Raw genomic sequence first — 16,465 nt, forward strand, 5'->3', positions numbered from 1 at the left:
AACACTGTCATCCTTTATGTAGGTTTATCAGAGAAACTCAGGTGATTCTTCACCAAGCACAACATCCCAGTGTACTGCAGAGCCAACAACAGCTGTACATCTGCACCTAAAGGTCAAAGGTCACTCTTTCAAGGATGCCAATGCTCACATTTTGGACCAAGAAGACAAATGTTTGAAAGAGGAATGAAAGAAGCCATCTATGTACATTGTGAACGACCATCTTTGAACAGAGGGCGGGGCTTACAACATAAACAGTCTGCCATCTATAATCCCGTTTTAAGATCCCTTCCCAGAGGCCTTAACGCCCACTCACAACTTGCCTCAGTTGAGCTTTATAGGTCACAGGGTGAGGCAAAATCTCACAATGGTTTCACACGAAACCTCTGCTGCTAATGACCAACACCCCTTTTCACACCTTGGCTCGCGATCAATAATAGGTCAACAACCCTCAAACGGGACAACTCCCACTTGTGTTTAAATACCTAGGATTGTATTTGATCAATTTGATCCTAGAACTTAAAAAGCTTCTCAGATGACAGGTGAAACGTCCTCCAGAAACTTAAACAAGTCCAGTCGCTTTTCTTTCCAAGCTCCTTAAATCCTCAGTGCCTTGTGAAAAGGTTTTCACACATCTCACTAGAAATTCAGTATTTTTGCTTCATTACAGACTAGGCATGCTCATGATTTTGGAATAATTTTCTTTAAGTTAAAAATAAATATATGAAAACATATCTTCTTTATTTTTTTAAACCGCAGACACCACATAAAAGAGGGACATAGCTGCCGTTTCACTGTTGGTTTTTACACGTCGGCACGCAGCAAACCTTTATCAGTGGCTGCGTTTGGAAGAGAAGACTTGAGTAATGCTGACGTTATGCCCTCATCACTACAGTTCCCAATTTTGCAGTTTGGTGCGCTGACACAGAATGATAAACATTTTCACAATCAACTTTGAGGTTCAAAGTATGTCCCTCGATAAGCAGGCAGATGAGTAAAGTTTGTGCAGTGGAAAGAAACCTCTGACCTTCATGCTAACGCATCACCACAAACCACAAACAACAAGCATGGGTCGGCGTAATAGGGTATGACTTTATTTTCACAAGATAAATATACAAAACAAAAGTGCTGCAGAGTATGAGGAACCAGAGTATAAATAAACCCTCCTGTTAAAATGGAGAAGAAACTGAAAACATTATACCGAGGGTGAAGCTTCTCTGTTATAGGTGGAGGTCTTGCTTCTTCCAGTTCGCCCGCGTGATGTCTACACTCAAAGAAGGAAACACCAAAACAAGCCAAAGCCCTCAACAAGTCAACGCTGAGCTACGAGCGTTCAAAACAAAAAATGGGAAGCAGTCTCCTGATATCTTGTTAACACATTCTGACGCTGTTGTACATTTTATTTTAAAACAGCTCCTAATCTAAACCCTCCTCCAGTTCATTTCCTGCGTAACCAAAAAGCAAATGTGTGGTTTGCAAGGCAAATTAGGAGTTCATCACATGCCTGCACATCTGATGTGACTACTCTCCTGAAACCATTCAGGGTGGAACGGAGACAGATGGGGGACGATCGTGTTATTTTGAAATACAGAAGGGTACGAAAATATCTCAATGCCACTAAAAATCAAAAGCTCAGCCTTACAAACCACAAAAGAGATCTGGCTACAGAGACGCAGATAATAAATGTAAACCTGAGGCCCTGCTGTTCACAGACAGCGTAGAAGTTGGCTGGAACAGGACAAAAGAATCTCAGGCTCTGCTGGCAGGAAGAGCAACGGAAAATTCCTCTCTCGCCTTCTAAACAACAGACTGTCCATCAGGCACTGGCGGAGAAGCACCTATGCAAGCATCTGCATTCCAAATAAGGCGTTCAAAGCAAAAAAAGTCTGAATACAGGCATGAGAAACAATCCAAAATAAATCCTGAATAAAAATAAAATAGGAAAATATCACCCTGAAACAAAGATTGTCCTTTGTTGTTTGCAGTGTTACACAAATGAAGATTGGAAAATCTGACAAAGGAAGGAGTTCAGTGGGGTAGTGTTTCCAAAGTCTATTGTCAACTGATATTTCCTTTCCTATCACTTCCAAAGAATTTAAACCCTTTCTGACCCCCACCCAACCCCCATATAATCAATACAATTACTCTTTAAAACTCATCATTTTGTAAAAGGTGTTTTTGTTTTTTTTATAAATCTTCAACCTGAAAGCCCGTGATTCGACAAAGGGGATGAAAAGGGGAAGGAGGAAGGGTGAAGGTAAAATGAGATTCCAGCGGGGAATAACAGAGGAAGATGGATCGAAAAGGGAAGGTGAGCCAGAGAGAGACGCCCGTGCCTTCTCAGGTGCTGCTTCTTCTGCTGTGTGTTTGTGTGTACTTATTTATAGAGCAGACGGGGGAAGGTTGGTAAATCAATAGGCTCATTAAGTCCTCCCAGTAGGAACAGTTCAATAGAAACACACACAGCTCTCGTTGCCGCCATCTTTGAAGTTGTCTGTTTCCACGCAGCCCCGTCGCCTCTCCTGCAGCAGCTTTTAGTTCCGTAGAGCCGCCAACCTGGAAGAAAAATATGAGGAAAGTTAAAGGTCTTTGTAACATATAGAAGCCTTAAAAACATGTTTCCCTGTCAGTGTTTCAGCGCTCGCACCATTGACAGGGAAAAACCTACAGATATACTATAAGTAATGCTGGAATGCACAATTATTTTCATTGTGCATTGCAGGTCACTCATTATTTCACCGTAACACCTTTAAATATCATTTCTGCTTGGCAAACGTTTCCCAGCATACTTTTTATCATATCCAGTCAGAAAGTTCTGAGACTTCTGCTGTGAACAAACAGAGAGTGAAACAATTAGCTGCGTCCAACAGGTGCCTGCAGTAACTCGTGTAACCACCGCCAGGTGTGCTTTTATGATTTGCACAGTACAGCATGGAGGAAGGTTCTGGGTGTGAATTGACCCGTCAGTTGAGGCCTCTCTGTGTGGAGATGATGATGTTCAGGTCACAGGATCCTGAATATTAAAGTGAATGGCTGTGCGTGCAATGTGATGGGCTGGTGGGCAATGCAGAACTGGATAAGTGGTTAAAATAATGGTTGCATACAAAATAAATATTGACCAGGAATAAAACATGAGAAGTTACACACTTGTAAAGAAATGATAAAGATTGTGTTTTTATTATTACAGTTTCATCTTCTCATTGTTATGTTCGTGTGCGGTTCCTTGTTTATGAAGTGGTGTGACAAAGTTTTCTAACATCAGAAAACATTTTCTTTAAAATTGACCTTAAATTCTGGAAATTTATGATTTTTTCTTAGAAAATCAAACCTAACGTTGTGTTAAAGCTGATAAAATGAGCGTTAGCACTTGTAAAAGACTTAATTTTTTTTCCAGAAACAATTACTTGGATGATACCACAATCAAACATTAAATCAACTCTCACTAACAAGATGCACAAACAGTGTTTCATCCTGGCTGCACGTTTTCCTGCCAGAAACCTGTCGCTCACAGGACGACAGCAACACCTTTATATGTTTATAACACCTACTTAATGCCTGGCTGGTGTGTGAAACTATTCCTGTTGTGTCCTAATCATGCTGTCTCGGAATAACTTGATGTCAGATACAAGGACTGCCACAACAGCACGCAGAGAAATCATTTAAACTCAAGTCAACAAATTATTTTATGCAGCGTTTACTGGGCTGGGAGATACAGTTAACTCCTATACAAAAAGAAAAAGATGCAATCTAAAAGGTTGAAGCGATGTTGAATTGCTTGCTCTGTTCAACTACTGGTCACTTTTGGTTCATTTAATAGAAAAATCTGCTTGTTTTTTTACTTTTCAGCCCACATTATCGCCCATCTGCAGACCTACAGTAATGACTAAGTAACTAACTAGTACTAAAAACAAGGAGACAACAATTTTCTACACTTGGAAGCTTTAAAGCAGAATTCCATTTTCTTTCAAAAGCTGATTTGATTATTCTGATGAGTCATATCTGAACTGAACATACTGTGCCTTTCTTGTTCCCTCATGACTTTGCAACTGCAACAGCAGTGTTCAGTGTGGGGGCAGGGACTTGTGGAGTAATCTGATTTCCTGATCTCGTGCTCTGTTGTAAACACAGAAGCGCGGGATTGTGTGTAACTTATTAAGTTTTTGCCAGAGTATGAAAACCAGGTGAGGAGGGGGAGGATTCAGTGCGTAAGGGAAACGCGGAGGACACTTTGAAGTTTCTTCTTATCAGAAGTTATAACACAGCTGCAGGGGCTGAAATAAGACACATGTAATGTCTTTTTTTAATTTACGCCAGACTCAAACAGGTGTTGCACAGCTCCATACCCAGCTCCTGCACAAATATGGTTCTAATTTGTTGTATAATGCTACGATTTGTTCCAGACGCATCAGGTGTGTGGGTTAATGGGAGGATGCATGGGTTAGGAGAAACTGGCAGGCCAGCTACCTGTCTGCAGATGACTGACACCATTTTGTCACAGAATATAAAAAGAGCTAAAATGGTGCTATCACAGTGCAGAGGAAATACTGCAAAAAGATATTTGCACCGTGTGTGTTGTTTACATTTAATAAGCAGTCATTGCTGTGGTGTTTTTTGGTATTTAAACAGATAATTGTTTGAGGTTTGTACATAGAGCCATAGCTACTGGGGACATGTTTAACTTATAGAATCTGGTTCCTACCGTCGAGACAGCTGGTCCTCCTTATCCTGGCTCCGTGAGCTCTCTGCGCCCACTGAGGTAGCCCCGGCAGGCAGCTGGTTGAGCTGGTCCATCACCTCCAGGCCGTTCTGTTCTGCTATTTGGTGGATCAGGTCATCCACCTGCTCCTGAGGCGTGGTCAGCGTCATTGCTGAGCTCATGGAATCCTCCATGACCTGGTGCACAAAAAAAAGAGGTGAGGAGAGAACAAAGGGAATGTGAGGTCAGAGAGTGCAAAGCTGGGTTTGACTTATTACATCCTCTAGCGCTACTGTGGAATTTTAAAAAGCATGAAAAAGTGCTCTACAAACAAAGAGTGAAGGCACTCACTGAGGTGTGGACATCGAGGTTCTGGACTTGGCTTTCAAACTTATCCATGACTGCAGAGACCTTCTGGAGATCCATGGAGTTCAGAGCTTTGTCCAGCGCCTTGGTGACCTGACCCATGCTTTTGGTCACCTGTTGGAAAGTAAAGAAAAGGCATTTGTAACATACGTCTCATACACACTTTGTGATATGAAAATAGTTGATTTAGAATCTTTCATTTCAACATAGAAAAATATGTCTTTGATTCAAACTGTTGAGCTGACTGAACACTAACTTACGCCTTTCATGGTAACAGCGGTCTGGACTTTAGAGGCCACGGCATCGACTCGAGACGCCATGCGCAGCCAGTTAAGGCCTTCGTTCTTTTTCCTGATGGCATTCTCCGCGTAAACTCTGGCACATTCCACATTTTTCTGTTGCAAAGCCTGTTGATGAGACAAAGATGCTGTTAACACTTTTCAGCTTCAGAATAATCCTTTGTTTATGTGCACAGACAGGGTGGATACATCCTAGGACTGATACACAGAACATCACTAGGTAAATTTTACTGTAGACACTCCACATACAAGCAACAAATGAACTAGAACAATTACAGGAATTACAGCCATAAATGTAACTAAACAATTGTTTACTAAAAATATACTTAGCTTTGCAAGTTTGGCTCAGTGTTAGCACAGCATAGCCGCTGCAGGTTCAATAATATCAAAGACATAATCAGCAATAACCTTGCATCTTTACTGTGTATTCCTGTGTTCTTCCTCATACACCATAACTAACAACTCAATAAATTAGCATTTGTTTTTCTTTGGAATGTGCTCAATTCACACCAATGTCTGTTAAAAGTCCAAATGTTTATGATGTTACTGTGATCCTGGTTGTATAATTATGAAATGTATAATAAACAGCAACCATCTCTGTTGTGATTAGAGTGACCCAACCTTACACGTGATCCACCTCATTTAAAACACAAATAATTTACAGCAGAACAGATTGCATGAAGTTGGCAATAATCATATTTCTTTCAGCAGTGGTAACAGGAAACAGCAGCAGCATCAAAGAGCAAACTTCCATCTTTCCTCATTTCAAATGCATGTCAGCTTTTCAACAAAGCAAAGCAGGAGGGAAACCTGTCATGACTGAACAGTGAAATATTTCTGACGTTTCAGATAATAAAAGCTTTGTCATGTCAGAACCCCGTTGCTCGAGAATGCGTTTGAATAGCACTTCTGTATTCTCTACGGCAAACATACATTCTAATTGGGACAGACCTGCCCAATACCTAAAACTAGCTGAGCTAGTGTTGTACTGCCACCTGCTGGTTCATGTGTGCCACTCCACGTGTCAGCAGACTGGTAAAATGATCAGCATAACTACACCACGATCACTGAATTGTAAGATTGTGTTTCTGTTTTTTCCAGTTTCAGTTTAATTTCACTGAGTTTTCTTGACTGAGTCGGAGGTTTCTTTTTGTTGGATTGTTATTAGATTAGGGGTGTTGTTAGGGAGTAAAAAGTACTCATTAGGTCAGGTAGTTAGTAGTAGTTAGTAAGTGTTGAATGTTATTTTATTCAGTTCAATATCATTTGTATTTATATTTATTAACTGCATGTATTTACATTGACTAATAATCAGAAGAACCTACAATATGTTTACTTTTTATTTTTTTCCCTTGAGTCTTGTCTTTAGGTCTATAGTTAAACTCACTTCACATTTTCAGTTATTGCTTTAATAATAATGGCCTCAATACTGAGTCACAAAATAAAATTACTAATAAATATTTCAAAAAGGTAAAAAAAAAAAAAAAAAAAAAAAAAAAAAGCTTTTTATACTTTCATACTTTTTATTGGACCCTGTCATCACTGTCTGCCAGCTGTTTTACCACCTGAGCAAAAGGCTACGAACTACAGTTCCTTTTGCTGGGTCACCCATCAATCAAAGCAGTTTCACTTAAATTGAACCACTGGAAATGGCAGCAAATAACTTGGTCTCTGTCTTCAGTAATTAGTGAGGATTTCACTTGTGCAGAAATTGATATTAAATTCATTGATTTTGAGTAAGTTCTCACAAACATTGTGGTAAAAATCTAGGAGAGTAACGAGTTTAGAAACACACAAATCAGTTCATCTGACACTAAAAGTGAGTGATCACATAGTTCTTAACTCACACATTTGATGCAAACACTAACTAAAGCGCTGATTCTTTACCAGAAGATTTTTATTTATTGCATGAAAAGTCGCTGGATATTTGCTGCATGAATAGGCCGCTGTACACAGGTTGCTAAAAAGAGCTTGGTGAGTATTTTCTGGATCATTTGCATTTTTGTTAAGTGCTAATGATGTCCAGTTAAAATAAATTTAAAAAAAAAATCTCCTCCATGGAGTAGTCTTTCTACTCACTGACTCATCATCTTCCATTTACTACAACACACAGCCACACCCAAAGCTTATTAGCAGACGCTACTGCACAACTGCACAGATCACAAAGCACAAAGCATTACGTCACAAGCATTACCTCATATCATGTCAAAAAAAGAAAGCAGAAAAATGCAGATAGGCTCCCTTAATGTTGATGATAACAGACTGGATGTTTTACATTGCTCACATCTGCTAAACTTAGAGCTGATGACGAAGAGATGGTGTTTCCGATTATTGTACTTCAAATCTAACATTAAAACAGGCTCCTGTTTGTTTTGTCTGTGCTATCCAAATTTCCACTTACACTGACATTGTTGTCTGCTGGAAGTCACTTGCTATTGAAAGGGAGTTCTTCATCACCACCCTTACCAAGTGGTGCTCACAGGCAATAATCTGACTGCTGGGGTTCTCCCTCTAATACTGTACAGGGTTTACTTTACAATACAATAAAGCAGCTTATGATGACTTAGAACTAGTAAACGGATGCCAATAAAAGTAAAGAGCAGACATACAGACATTTCATTTTGTCTGTATTAGAATGATGACATGTGTGGAGCAAGAAAGATGTATACAGTGTACTGTGGGACCGTTTGGCCCTTACGTCACCCCAGCTAATTGGCCTGCTTACCTTCTTGACCTTTGCCTGCTCTTTTTCAGAATCCTTCTCTGCCTTCTTGGCCAGCCTCTCCAGCTGCTTGGAAGTGAACTGTGATCCACAGAGAAAAAATGTGAATACATTAATAAATATCCCACTTTAAGTTATCTGTTGTCTGATATAGGTTTAAGATTTTCACTGGAACATACCTTTAACTGAAAGAGTGTTTCTGTGAAGAGATGGTGAGAGACAGAGTCAGACATTTGGAGTGTATATAACATAAACTGTCACATAGACTATATGGACAAACGTGCTGGGCACCTTACTACACATTACATCTACAGGAGCTGCTTGCCATTGAACCCCATACCACGCAGTTCCCAAAACAGTTTATGTGCTAATGTTAATGCCAGAGGGACACTGGAGATAGTTATTTAGTTAGCAGAGCGTTGACGACTTTTACATCAATGGGCCACAGCCCTCTGCAAACCCATTATTTATGTGGTCTGCCACTGAGTGGTTGTGATTCCTAAACTCCAATTTTACAAAAATACCACTTCAAGCAGATCGTGGAATATCTAAGAGAGAAGAAATTTCACAAACTGGCATTGTGTTAAAGTACGCACTCGAATTCAGTGAGCTATTTAGAACGATCACGTTGGGCAGTTTCTGTCTCTGGCTTAGCACCACAATAGGTATTGTGCTTATCATATATTATATAAATTATCAAAAGTTCACATTAAACAAGATCAAAGTTTTAAATAAGTGTAAGTATATGTCCAGCTACACACTATGAACCAAAAGCTCAGGCTTCATATTGCTTTAATTAAACACTCAAATTCAGGCAGGTTTTTTTTTCCCGACCTTTGGATCTGTATGATGTCATCGAGAACAGCCTGCAGTTTTATTTAACCGATGTCACATAATAAATCATAGTAAGTATAGTAAGTATCAAGTATAACAAGTCTACTTTAACAACAATGATAATGTAGAAAACAGCGGACGGTTGTAGATACCGGAAATACATTTATATATTTATTTTAAGTTCATTTTTTCCCAAATCAAGCCAACTGAACCAAATGTCTGAGTTATATTTATATCTGTAAGAACAGGTACATGCATAAATATAAGTTAAAGAAACACATCTTGAGCGTTTAAGCAGGCAAGAGGAAGCTCTTTTGTTTTTGTTTTTTTAAACTTTTATAGCGATGACTTGTATCTAACAGGACCGGGGGAGAACGATGAAATGTGTCTCCGTCTGTCAAAGTTGTTCCAATCAAATTCTGGCTGCTGTATCACATTCCTACTGTAGAAGTCACTGCTAAGAAAAGACTCTGGCACAGCCCAATAAAACCCATTTAATAATGAGTCCGTAAACTCAGTGGACGTCAAATGTGATAAACGGAAAAAACCCCAACAAAAAACAGGTCAGACAGCTAACCCGGCTAACCACACACCCAAGCTAAAGCGCTAATTTTAGCTATCTAACGTAGTCTGTCGCTTTGGCTAAAATAAAGAACCAAAGGCTACTCAGACAGACAATTCAGAAGTTAACACACGACATACCATCCATGTCCAAGTGAAGATGATACCAGGAGACGACTAAGAAGTTATTTGTAGCGCCTCTACAAGGTAGTCCTGAGTTGTTTTGGTAACACCGTGGATCTTCCTGGTTCAACAATAGTCACGTGATTCGAATTCTTCTTCTTCTTCTCCTTCCTCGCCCATTCTTCGAAGGTGGCATCTTGCCTCAAGTGAAATGCTGCCACCTATTATCATAACTAGATACAGCAAACTGCATAGCATAGAGCAAAGGTTTTTAGCCACACTTCGTTTCTCTACATTTCTTTTCTGCTTTTTCACTCATTTTCACTTCAGTTCTTGTACCTGAAGATCTTCATATTATATATTTTATATATTTTTATATAATATACATAAAAATATATTAACACTGACCTGTGAGTCATTCAGTCATAAAAATGCACCTGACTCAAGAGATGAATCATTGTTGTCACATATCAGATAACTTAGCAAAGAACCAATTTCAAAGAACAAAATCTATCTACAATCTATCTGTCTATCTGCATATTTCAAAAGTATATGGTTATATGTTTTATCAAATGTATTCTCTCCAATAAACAACAACAAAACAAATAGTTTAAGGTAGTGGATACAAAGCTAAAAGAAATTTAAAATACAGTTGAAATAGGTAAATAGGTGATCTACACTGGAAATCAGTTTTCCTAACAAGTTATGGATAGGTGAAATAGCTATCTAGAAGTCGATAAATAAAAAATTAATAAATAAATAGCAGACAAATGGTGGCTAAACTCAAAGTCAAAGATGAACATTTGAAATTAAAAGATAAAAATAACTGAGAAAACTAATGATAATTATGTATTGTATCACCCCTAATTTTCTTTATATTTTTCTACAGTGATATTCAATGGTGATCACCTGTTTCTGCAGCACAGGGATGTGTTTTCTTTTGAAAGAGGTCTCCAACTTGGTACATAAGGACTCAGTTGACTACAGTTTCAAATTGCAGATAATCAAGACACGAAGAACTGCAGAGTCAAAGCCTGAAGCTGTTTTGCACGTCTGTCAAGCTCACAGGCACATCTCTGTTTGATTTCAATAGCGGGAAAAGGTGGAGAAGGAGCCCTGTGTTAATGAGTGGATGGAGAAGCTTCCAGCCAGAGGAGAGCTGCTGGTGAAGAAGAAAGAATTTATGAAGAAGAAAATTGACCACCTAGAGTTTTTTGCCAAGAAAAACAGCACAATAAACAGAAGAGGTGAGCTATTTTACAGAAAAATATATTTCTTTAAATAAAGAAAGAAAAGAAACGGGTAGGCAAGCAATAAAACATCAGTCTTAGCTAGCTAAAAGCTAATTAGCTAGGTATTAAACTAACTATCGTTAGCCACACAACTATGAAACAAGAACTAAAACTGGTTATACATTTATTTTGACTTGTTAAAAGTAATGTAAAAGAAGATGAACGTAGTAAAAAAAGTACTGGAAAGGTTCAAATGAATTATATGTTTGTGCAGATACCTCAACACATATACTTGAGTCATACTCTACTCTTTCTACTCTTTCTAGTCCCTGTCAGAACTATTGCTGTCTTGCTGCAACATTTTGGCTCAACTGAAGGCTTTTCATGGAGTTTTTAGAACATCCTGAATTACAGTAGTCCAGCCTAGAATTAATAAATGCATGAACTAGTTTTTCATCATCAGGATGCAGGATGTTAGAGATATTGTGCAAATGTTAGAAAGCAGTCCTACATATGTGTTGCATTGAAAGACATATCCTGGTCAGAAATGACTCCAAGATTACTCTAAGTGTTAGTGGAGGCCAAGGTAATGCCATCCAGAGTTAGTGTCTGTGCTATTGGCCTATAATTAGTTAAGACTGCTGGGTTTGGCTTTTAAAGTAATGGTTTAACTACTGCCAGCTTGAAGGTCTGTAGTACATAGCTGATTATTAGAGCTAGGTTCATCATATTTAAGATTGAAGCATTAATTAATGGTAGGACTTCTTTGAGCAAAATGTTTATGAACCATAGATCCATCTATTAACTAAACCTCACAGTTTTACAGTCTCTATTTTGGGGGTTTTCTGTTTAAAAAAATACTGAAAAAGCAAAGTTAAATCTATTCCTGCTCATGTGCTGTTTTTGTTTCACCGTGCTCTCCTACCAGCGGCTCTGCAGGCGCTAAGAAGAAAGAAGTTCTACGAGAAACACATCAATTACATTGACTGCGCTTTAAAAGCCATGAGAGCCATTTACGAACACATGTGAGGAGAAACACTACAGGAATGTGTGAAATAAAGCTATGTATGAATGAGAAAGAAGTCTGTCATGGCCTTTGAATGCTGAGTACTAAGATAATTTAAAAAAACAAAGAAACTGTCTGCTGGCTGTTGCAGAGAAATCATTAACAAGGTGAGTGACCTGATGAAGGATATTGCAGAGGAGGAGGATGAGACTGGAGGCATGCTAGAGAGCCTCTGCACACCTGTGGGCTTTGAAGGGGAATTTAATGAGGTAAGAATGATCTTAATTTTTTGAAGACTTCTGCGATTGCACTGATTCTGTGTACCAGAGTTGTCACTTGTTGTGTGCCTGTTGCTGTGTCTCTGTATGTTTTTTTTCTCAGGGTGAGCTGCTGGCAGAGCTGGAGAAACTGGAAAAGAATGTGGACGAAAACCTCTTTGAGGCGGATGAAGCAGAGGACGGGAACCCTTGTCCCAAAGTGCTGACCACTACTTTGCCTTCCCATCGTGGTAAGACTTGTTGGGAGAGCTTTGACTTTATTCTTGCAGTTGGCTGTGGTGTCTGTGAATTCATGGAGGTTGTGCAGGGATTTATTTTCTTCCCCAAAGCCAAGATGAACAAAAATAACACAAACCTGTCAGGAAAGGTGTTTTACCTCAAACTCAAACTGTGGATGTCTGTGAATGTTCTCAGTCATCCAGGTCATCGTAGTCAAAGGAGCTTGCAAAGAAAAGTGTCTGGACTTCTTTAAGTTACTTGAAGACGTTTCACCTCTCATCCGAGAAGCTTCTTCAGTTCTAAGGTCAAATGGTGGAGAGTCCCAGATATAAACCTAGTGGGAGTATCCCTCCACAGAGGGACAAAAGGACCCCCTGATGATCCTCTAATCCCCTGAGCCAAGGTGTGAAACTGGGTGTGGGTCCCAATCAGCCAGAGTTTCGGGTGAGCTCATTGTGAAACCTGGCCCCACCTTCTCATGCGAATTCCTGAGATCAGATGGCCCAGGATGTGAGTGGGCGTTAAGGCGTCTGGGGAGGGATCTCAAAACTGGATTATAGATGGCAGAGAGTTGGTGTTGTAAACCACCGCCTCTGTTCAAAGATGGTCGTTCACAGTGGACATAGATGGCTTCTTTCACTCCTCTTTCAAACCATCTGTCCTCTCTGTCCAAAATGTGAACATTGGCATCCTCGAAAGAGTGTCCTTTATCCTTAAGATGCAGATGGACTGCTGAGTCTTGTCCCCAGACAAAAACTGGTTCACCCGAAAGACAAAACGCCAAAATACAGACTTAACAATGTGGTGTATGCTGTACAGTGCAGCGAGGAATGCCCAGACCTCTACATTGGAGAGACCAAACAGCCACTTCACAAGCGCATGGCACAACACAGAAGAGCCACCTCCACAGGACAAGACTCAGCAGTCCATCTGCATCTTAAGGATAAAGGACAGTCTTTCGAGGATGCCAATGTTCACATTTTGGACAGAGAGGACAGATGGTTTGAAAGAGGAGTGAAAGAAGCCATCTATGTCCACTGTGAGCGACCATCTTTGAACAGAGGCGGTGGTTTACGACACCAACTCTCTGCCATCTATAATCCAGTTTTGAGATCCCTCCCCAGACGCCTTAACGCCCACTCACATCCTGGGCCATCTGACCTCAGGAATTCGCATGAGAAGGTGGGCCCAGGTTTCACAATGAGCTCACTCGAAACTCTGGCTGATTGGGACCCACACTCAGTTTCACACCTTGGCTCAGGGGATTAGAGGATCATCAGGGGGTCCTTTTGTCCCTCTGTGGGGGGTCACTCCCACTAGGTTTATATTTGGGACTCTCCACCATTTGACCTTAGAACTGAAGAAGCTTCTCAGATGAGAGGTGAAACGTCTTCAAGTAACTTAAAGAAGTCTAGACGCTTTTCTTTGCAAGCTCCTTTGTCAAACTGTGGATGTTTCAGGCGAATAGATGAATGTGTTGACCACTACTGTCTTCAGGGTTTTGCAGAGAAATCATCACCAAGGTCAATGACCCGATCAAGGACATTATTGAGGAACAAGACGTGACCGAAGACTTGCTAGACAGCCTCTACACAGCTGTGAGATTTGAAGTGGAATTTAATGAGGTAAGGATGATTTTAATGTTTTTTTGGAGCTTTTGTTTTTGCAGTGATTCTTGGTTTGTCTGATATCTAGAGTCTGCTTACATTATTGGCATTTGCCTGATGTGGCTCAGTGTGATTTGCTGAATCATTATTATTTTTAAGTCAGGTTTTCCGCTTCTGTGACACTTCTTGACACTTGCTGAGCTGCTGTGTGCCTATTGCTGTCTCTCTCTCTCTGTCTGTCTCAGGATGAGCTGATGGAAGAGCTGGAGAAGCTCCAAAAGAATCTGGATGAAAGCTTCAATGATTCGGATGGAGAAGAAGCTGGGGTCCTTTGTCCCAAAGTGTTGACCACTGGATCACATTCCCATCCCGGTAAGAATTCCCAGGAGAGCTTTTTCATGATTCCTGCGGTTTGCTGTGGTGTCTACAAATTCACGCAGGTTGCTCAGGGTTTTGTTTTGTTTTGTTTTTTCTTCCTCAAAGTCAACACGGACGAAGAAAACATTGAAGATGATTTAGAGTATCTTCGACGTTGGGCGACTGCACCTCGTGAACGCACCATCAGTTACAACATTTAGAAGAGGCGAGGGAAGCACAGAAAGGAATAAATGGGCAGCAGTTTATTGTATTTGTTCATGAGTGTTTGTTTTTTTAATTTAATTTTCATGGACATTTGACTTTCTACCTACTCCAGAGATGCCAGTGAACATGTTGATGTTTATACACAGGACACTACAGAGACTTCAGAATTCAAATTGTAAAATTAAGTATTATGAACACATCCTTATAGTACCATCATTAGTACAACACTACTGGCTTGATAACTAATTGATGTTATGACTTTGATGTTATCTGAACTCACTGAAACTAAGCTACTTTTGCTTTCTTTAAACACAAAACAAAACTCACCAATGACTCCCAGCACATAAGTGTTGCATGTGTTTGCTGTCTTTGAGTCTCACCCTGTTACCTCTGTTACCTGTTGTGTTCTCTTCTTCGAAGACTGTTTCAAAAATAAAACACTTCACTAATGGGGAGGGGCTTTTTTTCCACAGGCCCTTAAAAAGATCTTAAGACAATGGAAAATTAAGCTCAAGGAGGCTAACAGTCCAAATTAAATTTGCCTATGGTTTAAGACTTAAAAACATTATAGCCAATAGCATTAATTTTTACCCCTCAGGCATAATAGGCTGATGGTGTATTGTCATCACCCAAGTTTGCGAATGCAATAACTCAAGAACAAAACGATGTAGGAGTTTCAAAGTCATCTACTAAAAACCTTGGACGAGGTCGAATCCCGGCGACCTTGACCTCAAGGTCAGAGGTCAAGCTTTCTGAATGCGATAAATCGAGAACAAGGCAAAGTTGGATTTTGGAATCGATACCATTGGTGTATCTACGAGGATGGCTGCCAGTATTTTCAAAATCTTACTGCCTTGATTTGTTTATATCCTTTTATCGCATCAAAGTATTGATCGGAAGATTCACTCAAAACATGGAGGTAGCCTCCAAGACAAAATTAAGCCAATACAGAAATGCCTAAAAACCTCTATCTGCAGGCCACCAGATGGCGATAGTTGCAGTCTGCAAAAAGTCTTCCCAGTATATAGAAATCTACGAAAAAACAGGTTTCAGTCTTGACCTCTGCTGAATTTATGATGTCATACAGTCATTTTGGCTGTTGTGGATAAAAACTTACGACCGCTTTGTTAGTCTTGGTCTTACCATGTTTCCAAATATAGGCTTATCTGTGGTTTGAAAACACAGTGATTGGTTAATAAGTTGCCTGTCAGACTCACCCTTCTTCGTTTCATGTGGGTTTTTTGTAACAAACATGGCAACAGCAGAAATGCCCAACTTGAGGCTTTAAAAAAAGGGCTTTAGAAACCAATCATGTCCATCTATCATACGGTCTACGCTAATAGCATAATTGGGCTGTCTTCTCCTGGTCCATTAGCGGCTTCAAAGTAATATTTAATACAGTAGATTCTAGCACAACACAACCAATGTCGATGTCCACATTATTTTCCTGTTTGGTTCAGAAAGGGAAAGTGGGGTGCTGGGTTAAGAAGGCGACCCATTAAAAAAAAAAAAAAAAAAAAGATACATAACAGAAAAGGTGTGCAAGAAACTACACAAAAAAAAAAAAAAAAAGAAGGCGACCCATTAAAAAAAAAAAAAAAAGATACATAACAGAAAAGGTGTGCAAGAAACTACACAAAAAAAAAAAAAAAAAGAAGGCGACCCATTTATCCAAAGGCCACAGCAAAGGTCTGGGTTTGAGTCTGTCCTTGGAAGAGCCCATTTCCCACCTGCTCTCCTTCTTGTGTACTCTACTGTATACTATAAATAAATAAAGATAATAGAGCCATGATAGTGCGCAATAGACCTTGATCAAAAGTAGTATAGCAGCACTATAGTTAAACATATATAAAAAATAATAATAATAATAAAGAATTCCAAGATAAAAGGTCATGCAAAGCTGGAAAAAAATGGATCAAAGCGGCTTCTTCCATTTTCTTGTT

General features: G+C 39.7%; 2 protein-coding genes across 2 annotated transcripts; one reads left to right on the forward strand and one right to left on the reverse strand.

Moving 5' to 3' along the window:
* Positions 1 to 1,069: 1,069 nt before the first annotated feature.
* On the reverse strand, positions 1,070 to 9,769 carry chmp1a (charged multivesicular body protein 1A). The gene is made up of 7 exons (XM_004566102.3): positions 9,617 to 9,769; positions 8,260 to 8,279; positions 8,084 to 8,161; positions 5,320 to 5,466; positions 5,045 to 5,173; positions 4,697 to 4,890; positions 1,070 to 2,553 (listed from the first exon to the last, which is right to left on the reverse strand). The coding sequence occupies exons 1-7, from the start codon at positions 9,621 to 9,623 to the stop codon at positions 2,532 to 2,534; spliced, it is 597 nt and encodes a 198-aa protein (XP_004566159.1). The 5' UTR covers positions 9,624 to 9,769; the 3' UTR covers positions 1,070 to 2,531.
* A 727-nt stretch (positions 9,770 to 10,496) lies between these two features.
* Positions 10,497 to 14,972, forward strand: LOC101468919 (charged multivesicular body protein 4b). Its single transcript, XM_024803384.2, has 8 exons — positions 10,497 to 10,559; positions 10,692 to 10,845; positions 11,759 to 11,855; positions 11,988 to 12,105; positions 12,218 to 12,344; positions 13,831 to 13,958; positions 14,186 to 14,312; positions 14,424 to 14,972. The coding sequence occupies exons 1-8, from the start codon at positions 10,497 to 10,499 to the stop codon at positions 14,516 to 14,518; spliced, it is 909 nt and encodes a 302-aa protein (XP_024659152.2). The 3' UTR covers positions 14,519 to 14,972.
* Positions 14,973 to 16,465: the final 1,493 nt, after the last annotated feature.

The sequence above is a fragment of the Maylandia zebra genome, linkage group LG7, assembly GCF_041146795.1.
Source record: "Maylandia zebra isolate NMK-2024a linkage group LG7, Mzebra_GT3a, whole genome shotgun sequence".
Taxonomy (NCBI): Eukaryota; Metazoa; Chordata; class Actinopteri; order Cichliformes; family Cichlidae; genus Maylandia; species Maylandia zebra.